General features: G+C 40.7%; 1 protein-coding gene across 1 annotated transcript; it reads right to left on the reverse strand.

Moving 5' to 3' along the window:
- Window positions 1-693: 693 nt before the first annotated feature.
- Window positions 694-24,836, reverse strand: LOC117293372. The gene is made up of 17 exons (XM_033775671.1): window positions 24,735-24,836; window positions 22,600-22,621; window positions 20,889-21,043; window positions 19,731-20,031; window positions 18,390-18,559; window positions 16,750-16,947; window positions 14,653-14,770; window positions 13,450-13,584; window positions 13,008-13,099; window positions 10,580-10,817; window positions 9,801-9,880; window positions 9,359-9,605; window positions 8,064-8,143; window positions 7,127-7,361; window positions 6,515-6,604; window positions 2,599-5,786; window positions 694-1,437 (listed from the first exon to the last, which is right to left on the reverse strand). The coding sequence occupies exons 1-17, from the start codon at window positions 24,735-24,737 to the stop codon at window positions 1,300-1,302; spliced, it is 5,490 nt and encodes a 1,829-aa protein (XP_033631562.1). The 5' UTR covers window positions 24,738-24,836; the 3' UTR covers window positions 694-1,299.
- Between the last annotated feature and the right edge of the window lie 192 nt (window positions 24,837-25,028).

The following is a 25,028-nucleotide window of genomic DNA, read 5'->3' on the forward strand; positions in this document are numbered from 1 at the left end:
TAGACAAATTGTAAAGGTCTTGCGCTTCTTCAAACAATTTTTAGGCATCCTTATTAACTTATACGATGAGTCTCAACAATAAAAAACACACAAGACCTGCACAGTCTATTATTACAGGGTTTGACAACAAATTGCACCTGATCTCCGATACCAAAATGAAAGTTTTCTTTGCAATTATTAAAATAATCATCCACTAAAAATATACATTTTTAATGTAAAGCAATCATTTTAAACTACCCGGGACAGTTTAAATTTGTGACACCCAAAAAAGCATCGCATTCGCATTCGCAGGAAGTACGAACCAGGTTTTTGTGACTTGTGCACAATTTTTTGAGCGACTGTTTCTAAGCCAATAAATTCTTAGCAAATGATGTCTAACTGTGTTTCGTAAATTATGCTGTCGTGAGTAGTTGTGAGCGAAACAATTTGTTCACCAAACAGGTAGTCGCGACTATTTTTAGAGTGGTTGAATCGGGTAGTTGAATAACGACTAGTAGAATAAAGAAATGGATGCATTTATCTAGCTTCTTTTCTTATAACCTCTTTTCGTTTGACTCAAATCAGACTTACTTCTGTCATTTCGTTCTCTTGCAATTGTTTGCATTAGTTTGAAAAAGTGCTTAATTTTAATTGATTTGATGACATCTCTGTCATAAAATATCAGGCCTGATACTTCACAGAGGCAACAACGGTGATTGCCCCCATGCCCCCTGGTCATTGCCTTGGTGCCCTTGAAATGCTCCAGTCGAAATTTACAACTTCCTCATTACAGGAAGTCCTTTACGAAGGAGAAAAAGCCTTGGTGCCCCTTGCCATAACAAAATGAAGCACGCAGGCCTGAAAAATGTGCGTCCAGTTTGGATTCCACAAAACGTCAATTTGATATGTGATAATGAAGTTTCTTCTTTGGGAAGTAAATTCAGCGCTTTGTATGGTACATGATTTGTTTCACAAGTATGTAAAACACAAAAACATAAAATGCAGCAATCAAGTTTTCAGCGTGTAGGTTTTGTCATGGATTGTGTAAACAATTCTTATGCACTTATTTAGTGTTACTTTAAACCAGAAAATACCTGAAACTAACAGAAAATAACAGAAAAACTTCCCAAATCGCACCAGAAGTTACACTGGTATTTGCTGTTTTGCAGTAGTTTTCCCAGTGTTTGCCAATCAGTAACATCCCCTTGTTTTGAGTTGGAAAATGGAAAATTTAAACTGAGTGCTGGTTACAAATTTTCCACGTCAGTTTGGAACTAGACAAAAATGTTTGTAATAACAAAAGCTGGAACAGATTAACCTTTATGATTCAGCCGTCGGGAAGAGATTTCGAAGACGGACTATCTGCTGATATATCTTCAATGATGGAGCTACCTTCATTCCAGTTAGCTTTGCTATCTGCTCCTTGGTCAACGACATGAACTTTCTGCCATCAATGTTCTGCAAACAAAAATAAGGTGCATGTATATGTTGAGTAATAAGATGCTGTGGTGAGAGTCATTGATGATACCAAAGTCTGAAACTTGGCTCCAGATCTTAAAGGAACACATTGCCTTGGATCGGTTGAGTTGGTCTTTGAAAAGCGTTTGTAACCGTTTGTTATTAAATTCATAGGGTTAGAAAGGTGTTTTAAAAGTAGAATATAATGATCCACACTCAATTGCCTCGAAATTGCGTGATTTTCCTTTTACTTTGCGAACTAACACGGTCGCCTCTTTATGAAATTTGACTCCCATAAAATGGCCGACCGTGATATTTGACGAGGTAAAAGGAAAACCACGCATTATATTCTACTTTTAAAATATCTTTCTAATCATATACATTTTATAACAAACGCTTACAAACGCTTTTCATAGACCAACTCGACCGATCCAAGGCAACGTGTTCCTTTAAGAGGTACATTGAATTGATGGCATTTCCATTTTGTGTAACCCCTGGGATGGGGTGGATTTCACAGAGTTAAGACTTGTCTCGAGTAAGGACGATTTAATAGTCATCCTAACTTAGGACTAGCCTTAAGTTTTTAATATCTCCTAGGACTAGTCCTAAATCTTTGTAAAATCGGCCCCTGGAGTTATAGATTCCAAGGAGCTTTTTGGAATGGTATCTTCAGTGCTAGAGAAGTAGATCAAAGAGCCTAACTTATTTTATTTCGAGAAAAATACAGCATTTTATGTTCACCCGGTAGACTTTTAAAAGTCTGAATTCAGATAAAAGTCTGGAATATCTGTAAGATGACAACGATAATGATAAAAAGGTCCATCCTCATGTACAAGAAATGTACATCTTGGCATTTTGTGTATAATTCTGATCTTATTTCACTTGGCTAACAAGACAAAAGATAAAAGAATGAAACCATTACAGAACAGAATCTGTCACTAGTTATTTTTTTCTTTCTTAAATACATGAGAACCAGCTCAAATGAATTCTAAAGGTTATGTTTCAAGTGTAAACAAAATGTGCGCCTTCCCCCTAAACAATATGCAATCTGTCAAAAGACGAAATAGACAAGATAAAACAAGATAAAACAAGTTAAAACAAGTTTAAACAAGAAAAAAACACTAAAAAATTAAACAATTATTTAGCTGAAAAAATATTCACCTGTTTGCTGAACGTTTCTACACAACCTCTCTCCCCAGCATCAATAAGAAACTGGATGACTTCACAGATACCCCACTTCCATGGATTCATTATTCCAATCTCTGGTCTCACCATCCGCTGGAAAGTAAACTCCTCCACGATGCAGCCAGGTCCAGACTCCGTTGGGGTGCCTGGGGTTGGGGGGTTACTCCTTGAGGTGTTGGAGGTACTCTTGGGCGTGGCTGGGTTACTACGGGGCGAGGAATTGGACGAGGGACTTGAAGGTACCTTGGTTGGGTTGGATGCTTCCGAGGAGGTGCTTCCTGATTTGCTGGATGGGACACTCATTGGGAGTGTACCTGAGGTAGGTTGAAAGCCTGTTAGCTTGAAGCTAGACGTGCAGGACGCTTGGGAGTTGGAGGGTGAGGTAGGGAAGCTTGGCGTTGCCGGTTTAAACGTGGAAGAGGTTTTGGGTCTACTTGATGTTGGATAAATCACCGGTGAGGAAGACGGATTCTTGGATTTGATTGGATGGCTTGAGATGGTATCACTGGTTACAGTTGAGGTGGGTTTCGGGATGGTTGTCAAGTAGCTTGCTGAGGAGTATGGAAAACTTGCAGTGGATGACGTGAAGTTATTTAATGATGGCGGACGATTTAAGGATAAGTTTGGGAAGTTTGAAGCATCTGGAAAGCTATGAGGTCTTGCAAGCCTTGGTCTGGCGGGTCGCAGAGAAGGCGACAACATGCCACCATGACTGTTCATTGAGACGTTAATCCCGGGTGTGGGGCTGATCGGTTTAGTCCCAGCATTCAGGCTTTTTAAGAGTGTTTCAAGCGGAGGAAGTCTATGGGTTATGTTTGGTGTACCTGGAGGTCCTCCGCTAACTGGGGATTTATGAGGGGCCGGACTAACATGGTGTTGCTCCTTCTTGGATTGCCCATTGAGAGACGATAGAGGTAGTGGATGGGCAGCATGATGAGAATAACCCAGCATAATGCTTGGCGTTGAGTCCTTTGGACTTGAAAGTGTCTGTGGTCTTGTAATGAACTGCGGATGTACCATAGCATGCGGACTGGAAATCGGTAACGTGTTCATAGTGGGGGAAGCATGGGGGCTTGCCACTACCTGTGGGCATGGTACATTATTCCCGCTTAGTTTTGAATGAAGACTGACCAAAGTTTGTTGGCTTAATAGGGCGCCAGTACTTGAGAAAGGTCTCTGATTTGACAAAGTTACATCACTTGTACTTGCCCTACATTTTGCCAACATGACAGTAGGGGTTTGCCTTTTCAAGGATGACATAGATGATATGAGCATGGGTTTGTTCTGTCCATCCACTATTCTCTGGACATGGTGTGTTTCTTTCGGAGAGCTCACTGGCAACATGGCGACAATTTCCTGAGGGTTCAACCGTGGTAGTTGATCAAAGCTTTGCTTTTTGGGGTTTGTTGTCATCATCGGCATTCGGTGTGAGATAATCCCCTCGGCTGGGCTGTGCACTGGTGATATCCGAATGGGATTAATCAAAGGGGGAACCGTCTGAGGGCTTTGCCTCAGAGCAGATACCTGTACTGCTGGCTCTGAATGCTGGGTCTCCGCTAACTGGGAACTTGGCAAGCTGCTGCGACTTGGTACGAAGGGAGTTGTGGAGGTACTGTGGGTTATGAATTCACGATGAAGGTTAGAGTCTTGCCATTGGATGGCTCGCAGCAGGCGCTGAGCGTCCTGAGGGAGGATATTAATGGGAAGCTTCCTTAACTCCATCAAGGCTGGGGTATGCGTCCGCTCGACAACGGACTTGTTGTTCACGAGACTTTGCGTCTGCGCTTTGGAGAACAAAGATGCGGATATTGTCTTTTGGGTCAAATGAGGGGTTGAGGGTTGGGCTGATAATATTGCATCTTCGTGCTTGATGGTTTCACTGAAAGAACGGTTGGATTCTGAAAATGACCCAGCACCCTGAGAGGCGGTCATTCCCGATAAAAGTTGTTGCATAGAGTTATTCCGTCGCTTGGGTTTACTCACTCGCTGTTTCTTAACGGTTGACTTCTTTGGAGGTACATCAGACGCACAACTGTTCAACGCGGCTGGTTTGACTTGCGTTGTTGATGTCTTTGTGGCTAGAGTTTGTTTCGCTAGTAATTTCTCCGCGATCTCTTGTTCCGTTTCGAAAGCGAAAGGATCTTGCTCCGTTAGATCCATAGTCTTTGGCTTTGGAGGCACAGAGGGCACACTGCTTCGAGATGATGCATTAAGGAAACCATTAATTAATGGCTTGTTGTCTGGGAAGTGGATTTGTCCAGGGAGATTCAGAAGGGCTGCAAGTTTACTCGTCTTGCCTTCTGGGGATGCTTTCTTTTCATAAAGTAGGCTCTTCTCGAGTGCCTCAGATTTCCGTTTCTTCTCTTTCTCCTTCTTTTTGCATTTCTTCTCCTTCCGGCTCTTATCCTTATCACGGACTTTTTTGTTTTTCTTTGACTTTTTGCTCTTATGCTTGGAGCCGTCATGCTTGGAGTTCAGAAATGGAAATTTGTGAGATAGTTCCGCGTGATCTTTATGCGAGTGTTTGGACGATACTACCACACTGTTCGCAGACTCGTGTGTCTTTACTGGTTGCTCTACTTTGATTTTGTGCATCATATCGGAGTTGGTCATCAGAGAGCTACAACTCTTCTTTGCCAGGACAGACTGGAAGCCTGAATCTAGAGGCAGCATCTGCAACGGATCCAATTGCAGACCTTGATGGAGAAAGGAACCTGTACTTCCGTTGCTTAGTGAAGGGAAGGAGTCTAGACTTGGCGAGAGCGGAGAGTCTGGAAGCAGTTTCAGAGTCAAGCAGCTCTCCGACAAGGAAGTGTACATGCCGTCGCTGCCTTCCTTTGCCTTCTTGGATAAGAAGCTATTGACTCTGCCCAAGTCTGGGGTGGACTGAGAAAGCAGCGCTTGCAGATCACCTTTGGTGTTATTCTTGTTGTTCTTATGTTTGATCTTTGAGTGGTTCTTCAACTTTGACGACTTCTTATCCTTCAAGGATGCAGCTTTGCGCTCCTTCTTACTATGCTTGGTTGATTTGTCCTTCTTTGAGACCTTAGGTAGTTTGGTTGGGACCTGATCTTCAGTATCTGAGAAGGAATAGATGGCTTCAACCATGCTTGAGATGGACTTGGTCATCTCTAGACTTCCAGATGAACCACTCAAGGAACGCTCTGTGGAGAGGACACAATCACAACAATAAGTCAAAGTTAGTATTCCTTTGCTTCATAGGAACTGGACACCTTTGGTAATAGACCTTACCCATGAAATATGCACATAGCACGTGCGCACTAACATTTTGGTTGGCAAAATGAGAGAACACCGCGCTGTTTTAATCCGGCTAAATGGCTGTGCAGACAAAGATGCAGACGCGATAGTGCGTCTGCTTAGTGAACATCGCTATGGTGGTCTGTACGCATGCGTGAATGTAATTCATGGGAAGGGTCTTTAAGACAAGCCTAAATGTTTAAGACACTGGACACCTTTGGTAATTGTCAAAGACCAGTCTTCTCACTTAGTGTATCCCAACATGTGTATAAAACAACAAATCTGTCAAATTTTCTATTCAATTTGTCATTGAAGTTTCAAGAGAATGACGGGGAAAAAAACACCCTTGTTGCACAAATTTGTGTACTTTCAGATGCCTTAAAAGGGCTTCAGGCCTGAAGTCTTTTAATATTTTAGTGAGAAATTACCTCTTTCTCAAAAACTATGTTACTTCAGAGGGAGCCGTTTCTTACAATGTTTTGTACTATCAACAGCTCTCCATTGCTTGTTATCAAGTACGTTTTTATGCTAACAATTATTTTGAGTAATTATCAATAGTGTCCATTGCCTTTAAATAGAAGAAAGTATTTTACACTTAACAATAAGCTATCAAAAGAAACTAACATATACTCACTTCTTTTTACAAGTGAATTCAGGGACGAGGTAGATTTGAGTTTCTTTCCATTCTTGCAGACAGGCGTTGGAAGAATGTGATCGATTGGATCTGCAAGAAAAATTGAAAAACAGTTCTAGATTAAAAATATGTACTTTGAAATTTTTCCCCCAAAACATGCAGCTGTAACTTCACAAAAAAAAAAAGAAGGAAATTACAAAACTTTTGAATTTTGAATGGTAAAACTGAGATTACAAAAGAGGATATTAGCTGATCCCCCCGAAGAAAGGTTGCACGCATGTTATAAACAACAAAGTCTTGAATTGTCTCAAAGAGTACGTTCATATTTGTTCAATCTCAATAACAAATGCAAGTGCTAAGAAAGTTTTGCGCTCCATAAATTTCCCCATAATCATGATTTAGGAACGCGAGTTCTGCAGCCAATTTAACAAAATGCTAGGATCATTTCTATCTGGATTTGGGACGAGTAACTTGTTCTAACTTAGGATGCGTCCTAACTAGTGTTGTTACAGAACTTAACTCGTCCCAAGTCCAAATATTAATCATATTTTAAGAAGAGTTTGGTGAAATCAACAGCAGGGGTCAAGGGAGGAGATGTCAAATTTCACCCACCATGAATTCTGGGCGGTTGCAGTGGGTACCCGACCATCTCGCACCAACCAACGGGATAGATGTCAGGGGATAGACAGTTCAGCCACTGGTCGTAACTATGGTCCCATCCGTCAAAGTTTACTCTCAGCAGTGGGCCAGCAATCTTGAGGATTGTTCCTGTGCAGATGTAGCCAGACTCGATCAAATCTACTGCTTCCAGCTTTTGTCCGACACGGAATGAAGGGTCGATTTTCTTCTACATTACAGCAAAAAGAAAACAAGTATGTGATCAAAACAACAATTATCAAATGTTAAACCTCAAGGACAACTGACAGAGAAATTTGAAACGATTTGGAATTGAAAACTAAAAAAATGACAGAGCGAGATTGAACTACTGACCTCTGGATTAACCAGGGCTCGAACACTTGACTGCAGGCCCGATGCCAGTGATTTTAGTGTCATGCCAGTAAACTTACGCTCGTTTTCTCCTGAAGATGAACAGAGTATACTGTTCGAAATGTCAAAACCACAACGGCTCTTTTCAGAGTCAACACTCCCTCAAAAGAGATTTTACACATGGTTGTACCCGCAAGTCTACTATTCATATTAATATTTATAGTTACTCTTATTCTCCACACCATGCAAAGCTTCAAGCACCATTTGTTTAGATAGTGTTCTTCTCATTTTGATACTGTCTTGTATCAAGTTCTCTGGTCCAGTAAAAGTTTTGAGCTTAACAGTCTTGTGGATATTTCCCCCAAAATTTGAACCCTGTTAACGTGCCGGCGCTTTACCAAGTGAGATACTTAGCTCTTTATTGGCGGTCTCCATATTTTGTTAACATCTTTTTTCTGTGGGGCAAGTCAGAAGCCATACAGAACAGCCTAAAGCTAAAGTGTTCTGTTGATTGTACCCCACGACGTTGTAAAAATAGTACAAAATCAATACTGTACTATACCTGATGGAAAAGCTCTACTGGTGCAGCTATGGAGTTGCTTACTCTGAGGTAGTCATCCCAATCAAACTTGCCATCATAACCTGCAAAAATACGGATTAAATATGTGTATATTAAAACAGACCGGGAAACATACACGCAAAATATGCTGATCCAAATAAAAATAATTAATACTTAGTTCCATAATACGCGCTTTACAAAAGGGTGCCTAACAATTTACAATAACACATACTATAAATATAACGAATACCACCACTCAAACAAGAAGTGGTCCACTACTGTAAGAAAAGATGTGTCTTTAAGGCTCTCTTGAAATCATAAAATGAAGATGTATTCCTGTTTGTCAAGGGCAGAGAATTCCACCGAGCTGGAGCCGAAACCACAAAGGATCAGTCTCCATAGGTACTGCAAGGAGGTTTGTGATGATGAAATGATGAACAAAGTGAAGGTTCTGAATTGTGCTTATGGATTAGATCTGACATATAAGATGGAGCAAGATTACGCTGTGCTTTTAAACCACATGATAAGAATCTTAAGTACAACACATTTCTCAACCGGCAACCAGTGTGTCTGACAGTGCGACTTTCTTCAATCATGATTGTTATACCTCGGTAACATATTGTGAAGTTTGATTGGTCGAGAACGATTCACGTGCCGTGCAACAAATACGCATGTTACATGGCTCGGGGTCGGGTAACATGAAAAGTGTATACACCGGTGTACATCACCTTGATCGTTCCCAGTGTTGGTCGATTTCCAGCACTGTGTACGAATCACCCGCGGGTTCGAGGGAACAGTCAGGAATTGTTTCTTGTTCGTCTGCTTATTAAACAATGAATACTCCGTCATAATGATGGTTGAAGATAACAACAGAACTTCGAGAAGAGGAATATTAATGTTACCAAGGTATAACAAAACAATTGTTGCATGCTGTGATTGGGGTCTAGGGGTTTTGTACACCCTCCAGGGAAAATGGCACCCTCAGCTTCGCCTCGGGTGTACAAAATGCCATGTACCCCGTCACAGCGCGCAACAATAGACCGATCCACTAAGCTCCGCCCCATTGCGTATTGACCAATCACAATGCAACGAAGGTCCGACAAATAAGGTGTAACATGCGTGCGCGTATCTTGGCGCGCGCGGCAGAGTTGTGCAGAGAAAGGCATTGGAGAGCCCCACATGTTCTTGCTCACACGTGCATCGTGGGCGGAGCCTACTGGATCGGTCTATTGTATAATGCAACACTAGAAAAGAAGAAGAACCCTGGGTTCCTGTTCGATGGAAGGACGATTGCCTACCTCGCGGAGGGATCAGCTCAATCTGGTGATATTCACAGAAGCCAATCGGCAGTAGTGACGTCGACGTTGCATGGTAGCAGAACCAGCTAGCGACATCATGTAGACATCCATCAATAGCTATCATGAGGTAGCCATCACCAAGGGTTTGTACCACTGTAGCTACACAGATACTACCGAGCTTCAAGGGATCGATGGCTTCTAGCTTCATACCTACACAGAAGTTCTGCTCATCGGGAATGGGTTTCGGCTGATTAAAAAGAGAGAAAAAAGAAAAAAAATTGCAATTGAGTTACTTCTACCCGGCTCCGATCTTCCACATCTCTCACCTTCAACTGATGCCTGATCCTCATGTGAAAACATGCTTCGGTGACAGAGCTTTCTCCAATTAGAAATTTAGGAAATTCAATACATTCAATACATTCAATCTGAGCAGAAGACTCACCAAATGAAAGATTTCCCATGGTGCATCGCGGGAGCCTCCTTTCTTTTTTCTTCCTTTGTCCAAAGCTTCAGCCTTATACGCTATAACATGAAAACAAGTCAAGACATTTCAAACTATTAATAAGGGTACACAGTTCTTATAGAGCACTTAAGGTTAAAAAGTGACTGAAGAAAATGTTGATTTTTGTACCAACACTATTCAACATAGAATTTGAATTACATGCAACCCCCCTGTACTACGAGCACAGATATAAGAAATATATAAAGAAGTTAAAAGAGCGTCTATACTTTGCATTGTTTTTCCTCATAGATATATATATATGTATGTACACAATTTCAAGGGGGGGGGTCTCCACATACAACAAGCTTGCTTTTAAGAGACCTCCCCACCTTAATCTATTAAGGTTTATTTCTCCTGTAATGTTATATATTGTCATTTTAAATGATTGAGCGGAAATAAATTAAACTATGAACTACCCATCTTAAACAGATGTATAATGCCTGCCGTAATTTCCTGCGTATCTAACTTTCCAAAGGTAAAACACAAAACACTGCGTCTTATATAACGGTGTGAAAAGGCCGTGATTTGTTTATAGTTCCCCATTTTGAATAACACAAAGTCTTGGTGGGCATTAACCCCCTCCCTCCCAGCGTGTAACAGAGTCATGGCCATGCGATAAAGAACCCTGCCTTCGGCTCAGTCCTTTATAACACGACCACGACCATCCCAGTTCTAAACGAACTCATTCCCTACTGATTTATTCCCTTAGTAGTCCATACCTGCTGTCGCTATGAGGGGATGATGAACTCGCTGCGACCATCCCACTGGATGTATTAATTGTGATGTATGGTGGAACCAGAAATCCTTGCTTGGATCTTTACAGTTCTCATATTGCACGTAGACTCGGTCCGCTATGACCTTCTTGACTGTTGCTACACAGGTGCTGGACACCTGTCGTTTGTAGATTACTTCGAGCTGCATATCTTTCTTAAATGGGCACTTGAGGCTCTCCTCCAACTGTAGAACAAGAAACATTTAAAATAAATACAGCTGCAATGCATACAAATTTCTTACAGAGACAAATTCAAACCTAAGAAATTTTACATCGAATTCAAAGAACTGAATAGATGCTAGCTATATGTAAGCACAGTGTTGTCCAGAAGCGCAGGCTGCTGCTGTTAATGCAACGCACTTTGCGATCGCGCTTGCTCAGTCCTTTGATGAAACCAGCTACTCATATTTTTTCACCTGCTACTTCAAAAACTGTGGACAGCCCTGCATGCATCAGGGATAAAGAGTGTTTTCGCCCTTTGTTTTTATTACCTTTAGCCAGGCTAGCCTGGTCTCGTGGTAAGGTATTTGCTGTAGCAATGCAAAGGCCGTAGCCAGGCTAGCCTGGTCTCGTGGTAAGGTATTTGCTGTAGCAATGCAAAGGCCGTAGCCAGGCTAGCCTGGTCTCGTGGTAAGGTATTTGCTGTAGCAATGCAAAGGCCGTAGCCAGGCTAGCCTGGTCTCGTGGTAAGGTATTTGCTGTAGCAATGCAAAGGCCGTAGCCAGGCTAGCCTGGTCTCGTGGTAAGGTATTTGCTGTAGCAATGCAAAGGCCGTAGCCAGGCTAGCCTGGTCTCGTGGTAAGGTATTTGCTGTAGCAATGCAAAGGCCGTAGCCAGGCTAGCCTGGTCTCGTGGTAAGGTATTTGGTGTAGCAATGCAAAGGCCGTAGCCAGGCTAGCCTGGTCTCGTGGTAAGGTATTTGCTGTAGCAATGCAAAGGCCGTAGCCAGGCTAGCCTGGTCTCGTGGTAAGGTATTTGCTGTAGCAATGCAAAGGCCGTAGCCAGGCTAGCCTGGTCTCGTGGTAAGGTATTTGGTGTAGCAATGCAAAGGCCGTAGCCAGGCTAGCCTGGTCTCGTGGTAAGGTATTTGGTGTAGCAATGCAAAGGCCGTAGCCAGGCTAGCCTGGTCTCGTGGTAAGGTATTTGCTGTAGCAATGCAAAGGCCGTAGCCAGGCTAGCCTGGTCTCGTGGTAAGGTATTTGCTGTAGCAATGCAAAGGCCGTAGCCAGGCTAGCCTGGTCTCGTGGTAAGGTATTTGCTGTAGCAATGCAAAGGCCGTAGCCAGGCTAGCCTGGTCTCGTGGTAAGGTATTTGCTGTAGCAATGCAAAGGCCGTAGCCAGGCTAGCCTGGTCTCGTGGTAAGGTATTTGCTGTAGCAATGCAAAGGCCGTAGCCAGGCTAGCCTGGTCTCGTGGTAAGGTATTTGGTGTAGCAATGCAAAGGCCGTAGCCAGGCTAGCCTGGTCTCGTGGTAAGGTATTTGCTGTAGCAATGCAAAGGCCGTAGCCAGGCTAGCCTGGTCTCGTGGCAAGGTATTTGCTGTAGCAATGCAAAGGCCGTAGCCAGGCTAGCCTGGTCTCGTGGTAAGGTATTTGGTGTAGCAATGCAAAGGCCGTAGCCAGGCTAGCCTGGTCTCGTGGCAAGGTATTTGCTGTAGCAATGCAAAGGCCGTAGCCAGGCTAGCCTGGTCTCGTGGTAAGGTATTTGGTGTAGCAATGCAAAGGCCGTAGCCAGGCTAGCCTGGTCTCGTGGCAAGGTATTTGCTGTAGCAATGCAAAGGCTGTGGGTTAGAATCCCACCAGAGTGTATTGCCAATGTGGGTTTTTTTCATAGAACTCTAGAATTAAATTTTTTTTATCCAGTGCTTAATACACATCAGTGTTAGGTTTATTATTATTATAATTATTATTAAAGGGTCTATGTACTTTTTCCTAACACAAAACACAATGTCCACAGATTTACATTAAACTTTAGCAGTTTGAAGATTATGATAGTAGAAAGCCTACCTTGAAATTTTACTTACTGAGGTGCTGTAGTTTTTGAGGAAGACAAATAATTTTCGTCTCAGTTTTAGCATGTAAAAACGTATTAACCAGTTATGCTATGGTTTTGGTATAATGTCATAACTGGTTAATGGGATTTTACATGCTAAAATAATTTTTGTCTTCCCGAGACGAAAATTATTTTGAAACTGGTTTTACTCATTTTTGCAAAAACTACAGCACCTCAGTAAGTAATATTTGAAGGGAAGCTTTTCAGTTTCATTACCTTCAAACCCTGTAAGTTTAATGTAAATCTGTGGACATTTTGAAAAAGTACCCGAATCCTTTAAACACAAAATTATAAAGTCAAGGAATGTTGAGCTGCAAGTTTTACCTTCTCTTTGGAAACGCTGAATGTTGGACTTCCAGAGTGAGCAACTCTCGTTGTATGCTCTCGCCAGTTGCTGCCAAGTTTCGCTAGAACATCTGCAATAAACAAAGTACATACCAATGATGACAACAAGTAGGATTTGAAACTTTTCCAGCCGTTGCTCTCGACCAATAAGAATGAAGAAACTGTCTTGTAAGCACAGGTACAAGCTCGCGTGTCACGCCCATGTTTTATCACTTTTTACTGGTGTTATATCATCCGTTCAAACACTCCCAGGTGATGCCCTCTCGACCAATCCTAACGGATAAACCGTCTTAGGTATTTATGAATGGCAGTTTAAGGCTGTTGAAAACTTCCATTTTCATGAGATCTTGATGAGGTGAAAAACAGCACACATGAAAAATCAGAAGTACAATTTTGACTTGAGATATTGTTGAATATTTACCTGCTGGTGGTTTTAATTGCTTGCCAGCCTTCTCAGCACCGTTGACTGGATAACATTCAGCAGTACACAGATGCATCCAGAAGTCAAGGGTGCAGTCCATACCATTCCCTTCAAATCGCAATTTAGCTTTATACCCTACAGAGAGAGCAAATACAAAATTACAGATCAGTAAATCAAGGCCTGGTAGTTCATCTCTGCGAGAGCAAGGCCTGAAAAACTCCTTCAAATCTTACAAACTAGGTCCACACTTGCTCTTATGATAAACAAATTTATGTATTAAAAAACAAAATATCAGCCAGAATAAATATGTATTTTAACCAAAATCTGCTGATTAATGTTTGCTTTCAAACCAATTCACATACTGACATGCTAGTCAACAAACGATCCTTGTGTGAACTCGGCCAAAGACTGATACTGGGTTCGTAATAGCACTTTATACACTCCCGATAAGTATGTTAAAGTGCTCAGTATTTTTCCTGTAAGGTGTGCAGAGCTACGCTTTGATGAATGAGATCTATGCCTTAAGCACAATGTTATGGTTAACAAGGTGCTGTGTCACAATACGCAGCCAATCAAACCAGGAACACCGGGCAAACTCCTTCTCTTCATAATAAGTACACTGGGTTCTTTTACGAGCATAACACAACAAACGGACCAATGGCTTTGCGTCCCATCCTAAGGATGAAGCAATAATGGTTAAGCCTCTTGCTTAAAGACACAGGTGTCATGACCAGGACATAAACCCACACCCCATTGATCAAAAACACCGGAGCTTAAGTTTGATACTCTTATCCACTCAGCAACGACATGCCACAATCGCCTGAAGCAAGGTGAATAATTTAATTTTAAGTAATATTTGTTTCAAACAGGCGCTCCAAAGTCGTGCGGAACAAAATTCTGAATTAAGTAAATGAAAAGTTCAACGTCTAAAACAGTCAGGAGCGACTGGATGCGCTAGAAGTCAAGAGATCAACTGTTGGTTGCAGACGTCGATCTTGTCATGAGCCGAGCCAATGTTAATGTTATGTTAGATTTCGCCTCTCTGAAACCAAAATTTATATGGGTCGAACTACAGTCGATCATAGTCTATTTAATCCGGTGCGCTCTGGTGTGCCTGTCTGAAACGGGTGCAATCTAATTTAAGTAATACAAATAATATAAACTGAATTGAGGGCAAGTTCTATTAAAGTCTGTGTCAATTACCTGCAACTTTGATGACTCTAGCGACCCAGAAGCAGTCTTTAGTGTCCCCTGGGTCTCTATTGTGGACCTCTATTAGAGCACCAATCAGGTTTGCCTTCCACTCCTTGGCAAGGGGAGCCTAATAGAAAATACACAAACACTCTTCAAAAACTTTGGAAAATGAAAATGAACAGTTACCTTTGTCCCCAGGTTTAGGTAATGCATTATATTTGTTGAATTTCAAAAAGGTAATAATATTAGCTATACCTGGGGCGGATTGCACCAAGCGGTCTTAAACCAGTCTATGCGTATAGCCGGCTAACTTAAGACGCGTTTAGACAGTCTTTAATTATAGACCGATTGCAATAGCGCGGTCTATAATTATAGCCAGTCTTAAATCTTAAGCCTGCTCCGAGCTGGCTATAATCGGTCTATGTTTTGGTTTTTAGAGATGGCACTGCATTTGTTAGTTGAAGATAATTTGATACAAAGAGCTCTAGGATTAGATTTTATTTTAGAAATAGATTACACCCATGGGAGGCATTATGATGATGATCAAGGTGATTGTATCAGAAATGTATGTTCCCAAACGTAAAAATTATACAATTCACAGATTTGATATCCGATGATTTAAACCAAAGCAATAAGAACAATGCGGTACAGCCAGTGCCTGCAGAGTGCTAAGTATTATGGGACATTTGTTCGTATTTCATTACTTTTCACCGACTTATCTATAAGACCGCCTTATTGCAACAGGCTTAATGACTGACTAAGCTAAGACCATCTAAGGCAGATAGCCGGCTTTAACTGACTGGTCTTAGACTGCTGACTAAGACCGTTTTATTGCAATCCGCATTCGTGATTGACTTTTTCAAGCCAAGCAGACGTCCAAGAATGCTGTAGTATTTACCTCTACTCATCTGGGCCCATTTTAATGCCTCTGCTTACCGTAAGCAAAGAATCGGTGCTTGTGGAAGCAGGGAATTCTGCACTTACATCAAGCATGTTTCAGGGGTTAGCAGAGATTTTCTGCTTGTGCGCGTGCGTACTCCATGTTATTAGGCATTTTTTCACTTACAAAGCTACAATCCCGGCCATATCTCGTTGGGCCCCCCCTGCCCCCTTTCAATGTTGGTTCCATTTGCCGACTGTCTTCCGAATTACAGTCAACATTGAGCGGGGGCGGGGGGGGGGGGGGGGGGTGCAAATGTCTTGAATGTGAATGTGAATGGGAAGTGCACAGGGAACTGTTGTATCAGGAAAGGGTGGCCCAAGCATTTTGTCCGGGATTGTCTGAGTGATTTTTTGAAATTTTTGAACATGCAAAGAACGCTTCGAAAAGATAATGAATGTCCAAACAAAGTGAATTTCTATTTTTAAAAGTGATTATTTTATGGGGGGAGTGGTGTTTAGGTTTTTTTTTTTGGGGGGGTGGGGGTGGGGTGTGGGGGCGGGTGAGGGACTGGCAGAGAGTGTTTATTGCTGGGTCAATGGGGGTAGTGATGTTTTGGGAAGGGAAGGGTCGTCCATCTTGACCAAATCAGATGTTAAGACGAAAGACACATTCAAAAAAGCAACCACATGTACACTATGTCTTAAGTCAAACCTTATTGGTCATACAGAGAGCGCATTGTGTTATTAGCAAACTTGAATACCCCCTGTATGGCGCTAAGCAACTCGTACGAGCGTCATTGTGTGACGCGAAATTTTATTACCTCTCTTTGGCGCTAAGCAAAAGATTTTACGCGGGGGCGGGGGGGGTGCAAATGTCTTGAATGTGAATGTGAATGTGAATGGGAAGTGCACAGGGAACTGTTGTATCAGGAAAGGGTGGCCCGAGCATTTTGGCCGGGATTGTAGCCCAGAAATTTTGATGCTTGCTCTGCAAGTGGAGAATGGTGATCGTAAGCGCAGAATACCGCAGAGCCATGAAGTTTGGCACAGGCTTTAAACTTTCCTGAAACAATCTCAACTCCTTTGGATTATGCAGCATCGGCAACCAAAAGGGTGTACAGGTTGCTAAGCATTCACATCAACAATCTCTGCCCTCACCGGTTTGCCATTTACAATCAAGTATTTAATTGTGGCTTAGGTAAAAGAGAGCTACTTGATACTTACATGATGGAAACATTTCACAGGCGCAGCTTCTGCATTGAGACTCTCCAGATATGAAGGCCAGTCAAAGTGCTTGATGCTCTCTCCGTTGCCAGCAGAGCCGTTAGCGCAGACGCCTAAGCGTTTACTTCCTCCCTCTGGAGGGGGTTGTGATGATGGGAAGAGGGGTCTTGGTTTGTGTTTCTCAAACAACGTTGGAACCTGTGGATTATTAAAAGATTGTATTTGAAACACCATTATAATGACGACGACTAAAGCGTGGCCGAGCAGTTAGGAGCACTGAATTCAAACTCTGGCGTTTCTGATCAGCAGAGCGTGGGTCTGAATCCTAGCTGCCCCAGCCGTGACACTTGTGTCCTTAAGCAAGACACTTAACCATTGCTTCGTCCTTCAGATAGGATGTAAAGACGTTGGGCCCATGTCTTGTGTAATGCATGTAAAAGAACCCAGTGCACTTACCGAAAAGATAAGGGGATTGGCCCTGTGTTCCTGGCTGTGGCTGCTGTATGCGCCGTAGCACCTTGTAAACCCTTACAAGATGCTACATAATTAGGTCTCAGAATTCATCACTGCAATAACCTATCATTCTGAAAGTTTGTATGTACTCAGCGCCTTGGGTACCTCGTTGGTAGATACGTGCGCTATTAAAACCTCGATATTATTTTTATATTAAAGCAAGTTAGTCATAACGTTAAGACCAATTCAGAACTCACTCCGTAGTAGTGGAGTTTATAACAAGGAGTCCCCTCGATCCACTAAAGGAAAAGACAGTTCTTTTCAGAACTGAGAAGTCTCCCGAACTTTGAAAATCTACTCCGCGGTAGTAGAATATAAAGCAAGACAAGTTCTCAAAAGAACATAATCTATCTAGCAAGTAGATACACACATGGTGTAATACCGCAAACCAATTTTAATGAGAGTTGTACTGCAGATTACACAATTACCAAGAGAGAAAGTCGGAAGGAAACTTAAGCCTTGATGATCAGGCACAAAGCAAAGTACTTCCTTTTCAATGTCTTGTCATTGTAGTTGTCCTAAACCTGAACTGAGCCTTTATTGGGACATTTTATAGCCTCCTACAGTATGGGCAGTATGGGCTTAGTCAAATCACGACTACAGTTTTCCAACTGCTGGCACGACTGTTACAACAGTCACAACTTCCTGCTTGGTGAACCAATTGTTTCACTCACGACTATTCCCGACAACATAAGTTACTTACGAAACACAATCAGACCATCCTTCAAATCCTTTCAGCGCAATTTGACTATATTGCGCATGCAGCAAACAATATGCTGCAATGCATCTGGGGAATATAACATTAGTTGCGACTTCAATGTCACTAATTTTGCCCAGGCCAATTTCGTAGAGCTGCTTAAGCAAATAATTTGCTTAAGCACAAAAATAGCTCGCTTATTTTACACACGTTACTGGCCAAAATTTCATGACATATACATTGCTTGTGACTGGTATTTAGCTGTTGTTTACTAAGAATAACAATTGAGTGGATTCTTGGTCGGTAATCTGATTTTACTAAACAAGGATTTGTTTTGCTTAAGCAAAATTTTGTGCTTAAGCAGCTCTATGAAATTGGGGCTTGGTCAGTCATAATTTAGATTGACGGAATGAATCAAAACTACACCTACTTTGAGTTTCCTAATGGCTTTGATATCTTCTGGTGTCTTCTCCGACAGTTCACCCCTCTCCCGTTTATACACAGCAAACTTCTTGGTGCAATACACACTGCAGAATGGGAAACGGCCACAGTAGGACATGAAGCGGATTGTACGCCACAGGTTACAATAGGCGCAGGGACCTGGTAAACAAGAGTAATCAAACAGCACATATTAATAATAATAACAATAATAATTAGAACTTAAAGGCACTGGAAACCTTTGTATTGGTATTTGCCACTTGGGAGTATTTTAATATTTGAGAGAGAAATTACTTCTTTCTTGAAAACTACGTTACTTCAGAGGGAGCACTTTCTCACAATGTTTTTTTTTACTATTTCCAGCTTTCCATTGCTCATTACCAAGTAAGTTTTTATGTTAACAATTATTTTGAGTAATTAACAATAGTCCAGAGCCTTTAACTATCCAGACTTTGTAACAAATGAACAGACAGTATTGATCTTTGGCAATCAGTTATCAATCCAGGGTCCAATTTCATAGAGCTGGAATTAAGCAGAGAATATTGCTTAACAATTTTCTGCTAAGTTGAAACGAGCAGGATACCAGTCATAAATTGTACATGTTGTAGTTTAGGTTGGTTGGTAACCTTATCCTGGTAAGCATTTTGTTGTGTTAAGGCACTTTTTGTGGTTAAGCAGCTCTATGAAGTTCAGTTCAGTTTGTTACTTATACAGGAACCATTTGAACTGTTCGAAAAGAGCTATCAAAGACACTGTAGATAGCAATACATGATAACAAACAATTAACACTAACAGTAATCTATCTTGGGAATAAATAAACAAATCAATACATTCAAGTTAAGCTTGGGCAATACGCGTTTGGCAAAAATCTGTTTTTGATACAAAGTTCGTTTTTGGGATAAATGGGTCAGTAGACATTGTCTGCCTCGGGGCTATGTCGTCATGATCACAGCAGGCCTATTGCTGTGCAAGGAATTATGACATCTCACCCAGTTACTGTGCACACGTACATCTATTAAGTTAGTTGGTTAGTTTCCATGTCACAGACCTGATACTTCACGGAGGCAAGGAAGGCGACTGCCTCGAAGCCCCTCGTCATTGCCTTGGTGCCCTTGAAATACTCCGGTGGAAATTTACTATTTCCTCATAGGGTGCCCTTTACCAAGGAAAACATGCCTTGGGGCCCCTGCGGGACTGCGGTCATGTCGGTAGTTTACCCAGGTCATTATTTTAAATGCGAACGCTGGTAATTTTCACCTGTTGGAATGTGAACTCAATCTCTGTAAACATGTTAGTCCAATGCGAACACGGCTTAAGAAAACAAGATACTTACCGACTTCTTTTCCCTTGAGTTCAGTGAATGGCATGCCCTCGAATAACGCATCGTAATGCCCATTCTCGAGCACCTTCTCAGGGCTAGGGTCCTTCACCCCGTCCGTTTCTACATCGATCTCCTCATCAGTATCCCCATTGTCCTTCTTCGTATCTTTGGCAGATGCTGCCGAGGATGATAGAGACGTCTCCAAGAGGTTCTCGCTGGTCTTTAATTGCTCACTGCTGGAGTCGGAGTTGAGGAGATACAGACTGTAGAGGTTGCCTGAGTTCATCAACTTGTCCTCTGAAAAGTCATGGCCCTTGAGAATCACATGGAAAATCACATGATAAATCACAAGAACAAATCACATGGCAAACTACATGGCAAATCACATGACCAAAATGAAATAAAGCGCCAATACTAACCTATAAAATACATAACTCTCACTGATAAAAGTGTACAGATGTACAACTTTCTAATCAAAGAGGAAATGGCCAATTGTAATAACTTTTGTACAGTGTTTTTCAGTTTTCTATGGCCTGTTTGAAAAGAAAAAGAGGAAACACTTTTATACCAGGAATTTGTGTGCTTTCAGATGCTTGATTTCGAGACCTCAAGTTCTAAATCTGAGGTCTCTAAATCAAATTCGTGGAAAATAACTTCTTTCTTGAAAATTACATTACTTCAGAGGGAGCCATTTCTCACAATGTTTTATACTATCAACCTCTCCCCATTACTCGTTACCAAATAAGGTTTGATGCTAATAATTATTCTGAGTAATAGTGTCCACTGCCTTAAAGCCTTGATGATCAGGCACAAAGCAAAGAACTTCCTTTTTAATGTCTTATCAATGTAGTTTTCCTAAACCTAAACTAAGCCTTTATTGGGACATTTTATAGCCTTCTACAGTGTGGGCAGTAGGCCTGTGCTACTAGTGTTGTGGTCGCAACTATTGATTGCTTAGTAAAATCACGACTACAGTTTTTCAACTGCTGGCATAACTACTACAACAGTCACAACTTCCTGCTTGGTGAACCGAGCGCAAGCAGGAAGATTAAATGCTCTTTTCAAATGTTTTAAAAACAAAAAAATGGCTTGGGTCGACCAGCGACTCATTTTGCTTGATCGCATCACATTTTGACAACCATTGTTACCGATCTTTGAAATTCTACTTACCACATCAGTGTTCATGAGGCTTGCATAGGAGGGCAGTACACTACCTGGCTCCTGACTCAGCAGCGGGTCAGCCCCGCCCTTCATTCCTTCATCAATTAACGAACATTGTCTCGACAGCTGATGCCGCCGATCAATATTTTGGTTGCTTTCCCAATCTGGAAATAGGAAGGAAATATTTATTTCTTTTTTGTTGTTTTTGTTGAATCTAAACTACATGTTTGTTTGACTGATCAAAAATAAGGTTCCACCCACAATTTTTTTTCTTCTTCCTTTTTTTTCGGGGGATAATGGTTTATTTACAACATTTAACACAGTCGTACATCAGATCATCTGAACAAACATACAGTAATAGTAAAAGCAAGACACAGCGTTTTTAAAGAGAATTAACACTTAGAACATTAATCTTGGAAAAGAACAGAATAGTAATCCCATTTATGATAGACACTGGCCAACTTATTGTTACAAGTGGAAATAAAATTGTCCATGGCATAATAATTTGTGAGTTCTGTTTTGAATACCAAGAAGGATGGTCTGCTCTTAGACATTTTCATTTTGTTTGTAGATATAAAAACGGCAAATTAATCAAATAAGGTTAGTAGCTTTACACTTAAAGTCTGATTTTTGCCAAATAAAAACGCTTCATGGTCAAGGATGATGTTTAGCTTAGTCTTATAATTAATCCATGAAGCAACAGCTGTCCAAAAAACAATTGTGGCTGCACATGAGCAAAACAAATGGGTAAGAGTCCCCTCCTGATTATTACAAAAAGTACATAAGTTAGAGTCCGGCTTGTTGATTTTGAAAAGAAAACTGTTTGTGCCTAGAATTCTATGAATAAGTCTATACCACTGGAACCATCTTAATCTAGTGTCTATTGTGCAGTTGAAAGGAATATTGACAGTTAACGTCTGTTCCACTCACATATCACTGTAAACCATTTTTATGGAAACGTTAATCAACAAACCTAGAAACTAAACAGTTGGTCTAGCGTGTGGCCTAATTCCGACAATATCCTTTTGTCCTATTTGGCTCCACACAAAATTTGTTGCACTTTGATACGATTGGTACTTGTACATAGTTAATCACAGCTCAATTGAAGCACTTTAAAAACAGTTTGTCTCCAATCTTGCTGAGATTCAACCAATGGCTTTACAGCACACCCATATTTATTGGGACAGAATTTATGAAGGCATTTGTTGTTTGGGTCCATATCTGTGACCGACAGTAAAATATCACAAATAATTAATGACTAAATATCACAAATAATTAAAGGCAGTGGACACTATTGGTAATTACTCAAAATAATTATTATCATAAAACCTTACTTGGTAACGAGTAATGGGGATGGGGAGGGGTTGATAGTATAAAACATTGTGAGAAACGGCTCCCTCTGAAGTGATGTAGTTTTCGAGAAAGAAGTATCCACGAATTTGATTTCGAGACCTCAAGTTTAGAATTTGAGGTCTCGAAATCAAGCATCTGAAAGCACACAACTTCGGGTGACAAGGGTGTTTTTTCTTTCATTATTATCTCGCAACTTCAACGACTGATTGAGCTCAAGTTTGCACAGGTTGGTTATTATATGTATATGTTGAGATACAAGTGAGAAGACTGGTCTTTGACAAGTACCAATAGTGTCCACTGTCTTTAATTACTAATTTTTTGGCCTGATTATTCTTTGGCAAGTTGCACCTGAAACAAACTATCTTACCTCTTTCTAGACAGCTGGTTTCCTGTAAGAGAATTAAAATAAAATAAAAAGTTAATCACAGTCAGCTTCTTCTGTAAGTATTTAACTATTAGCCTACAACCCAACAAATTTAATTGTTTTGTGACAATTGTTAACAAATAAAGAATGGTAATGCTAATGTAGTGATCTACCCTAAACCAACTGCAAAGCGTGAGCTAATTACTAAGCGCGAGCGTGCGCGCGGTTGGTTTGGAATTAAGAATATTGTGATTTAGAAGATAATTAATAATAAGGTTTGGAATAAAGAAAAGGAATGTAAAAGGAGGAGTTTAGTTTCGAGCTAGACTGGAGAACAGGAGGGTTCGTGAAGAGAACTCTTAATAAAATCATTTATCGTGACATCAACTTACTTTCGAGTTCAACTTGTCATTTGTTCGTTCTGTGGCGAACTTTAATTATTCAACGTCAACTTCAAGTTCAAGCCCTCCCGATTAACCTACTACTACTACTCCGCACGTACGTGAGGAAGAAGGACCCAAACCCAACCAAGAATATTACACTAAGTTGAGAAACAAAAAGTGGTGCTATGAGTCAGGCCCATATGCTTTGTTTTTGAAAAGGCAAGGGCACCAAGGCATTTTCTCCTTGGTAAATGTAGAATGAGCATATACACATCTATTGTATATTGTCATACCGCCCTCTTGTGACTAGTATTGGTTGGGTGTCACATGTAAACACTTGGTGTAAGTTGCCATCTTGGATTTAGTCTTGATACAATAAACATCATACTCGTACTCTCAGTCAGAGTCTCTTGCCTATTATTACAGTATTAGGCATGCCGCTTTGTCACAACCATATTAGAGTCAAGGCTGAGTGGCCATTGGACACTTTCGGTTAACAGTATTGCTCAAGGCCCACACTTCGTGTATCACAACTTCTATATAAATAAAACAAACCTGTGAATATTTAGGCTCAATCGGTCATCAGAGTCGGGAGATAATAACGGGAAAACCCACCCTTGTTTCTGCACGTTTCGCGGTGTCATGACATGGGTTTAAAATAAATCCGTAATTCTCGATATCGAGAATTGATATTGTTTTAATGTTTTCTCAAAAAGTAAAGCATTTCATATAATAATATTTCAAGAGAAGTATTTCACCATTACCGTAAACCCTGTAAGGTATTTGTAAATCTGTGAACTTTAACCAAAAATTCTGTACCGAAAGTGTACAATGGCTTTAAAAAATAAAAGTATTCTCGATTGATTTATTACACATTGAAGATTCAATCCATGTTTTGGAATGTGTGTTAATTTTTAAAAGGGGACACAATTTCGCAAATATGGTCACTTGTCTGACAAAAATGATCAAAATAAAATTTGATTTTGCTAAATTTGTATGAGCTTTGCTTTGTAGTTTGTAATTTTCTGCCAGCACTACCGGTACTGTTGTTGGGGGATGGAGGGTTACGGTTACGGTTATTTTTACCAAGAGCTCACTAGGGAAATAAAGACAATGTTAAATATACCCTAATTTTCAGAGGAAAAAATACAAAAATTTTCGTCCAAAATTAGTATCAATTTAGGTAGACCGTGCTTATTAAATTTAAAACGTGAAAGGCAAAAACTTTTAAATATAAACAAAATAGACAATAATGATGTTTGTATGACAGCCAAATCAACCCCACGATATAATTCTAGGAGTATTGTGTATTGTATTAAAGTTAGTGTTACTTCAGACATGCCAGCTATTATAAGGAAGAAAAACCATTAAAAAAACAATTAAAGAAGGGGTGAAAACTGCATAATTTAAATTTGCTCAAGTTTCACAAGACAAGTTCTCAAAAACAATTTCTAGACGTCTTGCATCTCTTGCAATGTACCAAAGTCAAAACAGTAATATTAATTTAACAAAAGGGTATGACTTATATTATTACTATAAATATTTATTAAGAAGAAAATAGATTTTACTATTAAAGGAATGAACTAAAATTGTAATTTTTATTGATCTCGGCGAACGACTCGACCATTAATCCAATGCGAATGCGGCCATGCACTATCGAGTCATCATGATGGTGAATAAAACGTAACCTATCATAAAATTGACAACATGTTTATCCTTCAAAATTACACATTACAATAAGTACATTCTGCTTACCATGGTAATATTGTTCTTGTACACCCTACTTTCGCCTTTCACGGCGTAAATCGCCGTCAAAATACTGGCTACATTGACGACGAAAGTTCTCCCGCATTTCGATTCGACTCCAGCTAAGTAAAAATAAAATAGTCAACAACCTCTAGTGCGCATGTCCTGCGTCGACCGAAGACCTCTATAAAACCGTCTCCCATTGGTTACTTTTTCTCGGGTCTAATAAATTGCTCAATGTGTTTTTAACTCAAAATTACACATTTAAAAATAAAAAAATCTTCAACATGCAGAAAATACAAC

The sequence above is a fragment of the Asterias rubens genome, chromosome 8 (assembly GCF_902459465.1).
Source record: "Asterias rubens chromosome 8, eAstRub1.3, whole genome shotgun sequence".
In the NCBI taxonomy this organism is placed as follows: Eukaryota; Metazoa; Echinodermata; class Asteroidea; order Forcipulatida; family Asteriidae; genus Asterias; species Asterias rubens.

Coding starts and splice junctions, on each gene's coding strand:
- LOC117293372 (XM_033775671.1), bottom strand. Junction 13,585..14,652: donor TAGAGTCATCAAAGTTGCAG/GTAATTGACACA, acceptor CTCTCTCTGTAG/GGTATAAAGCTAAATTGCGA. Junction 13,100..13,449: donor GCAATTAAAACCACCAGCAG/GTAAATATTCAA, acceptor TGTTTATTGCAG/ATGTTCTAGCGAAACTTGGC.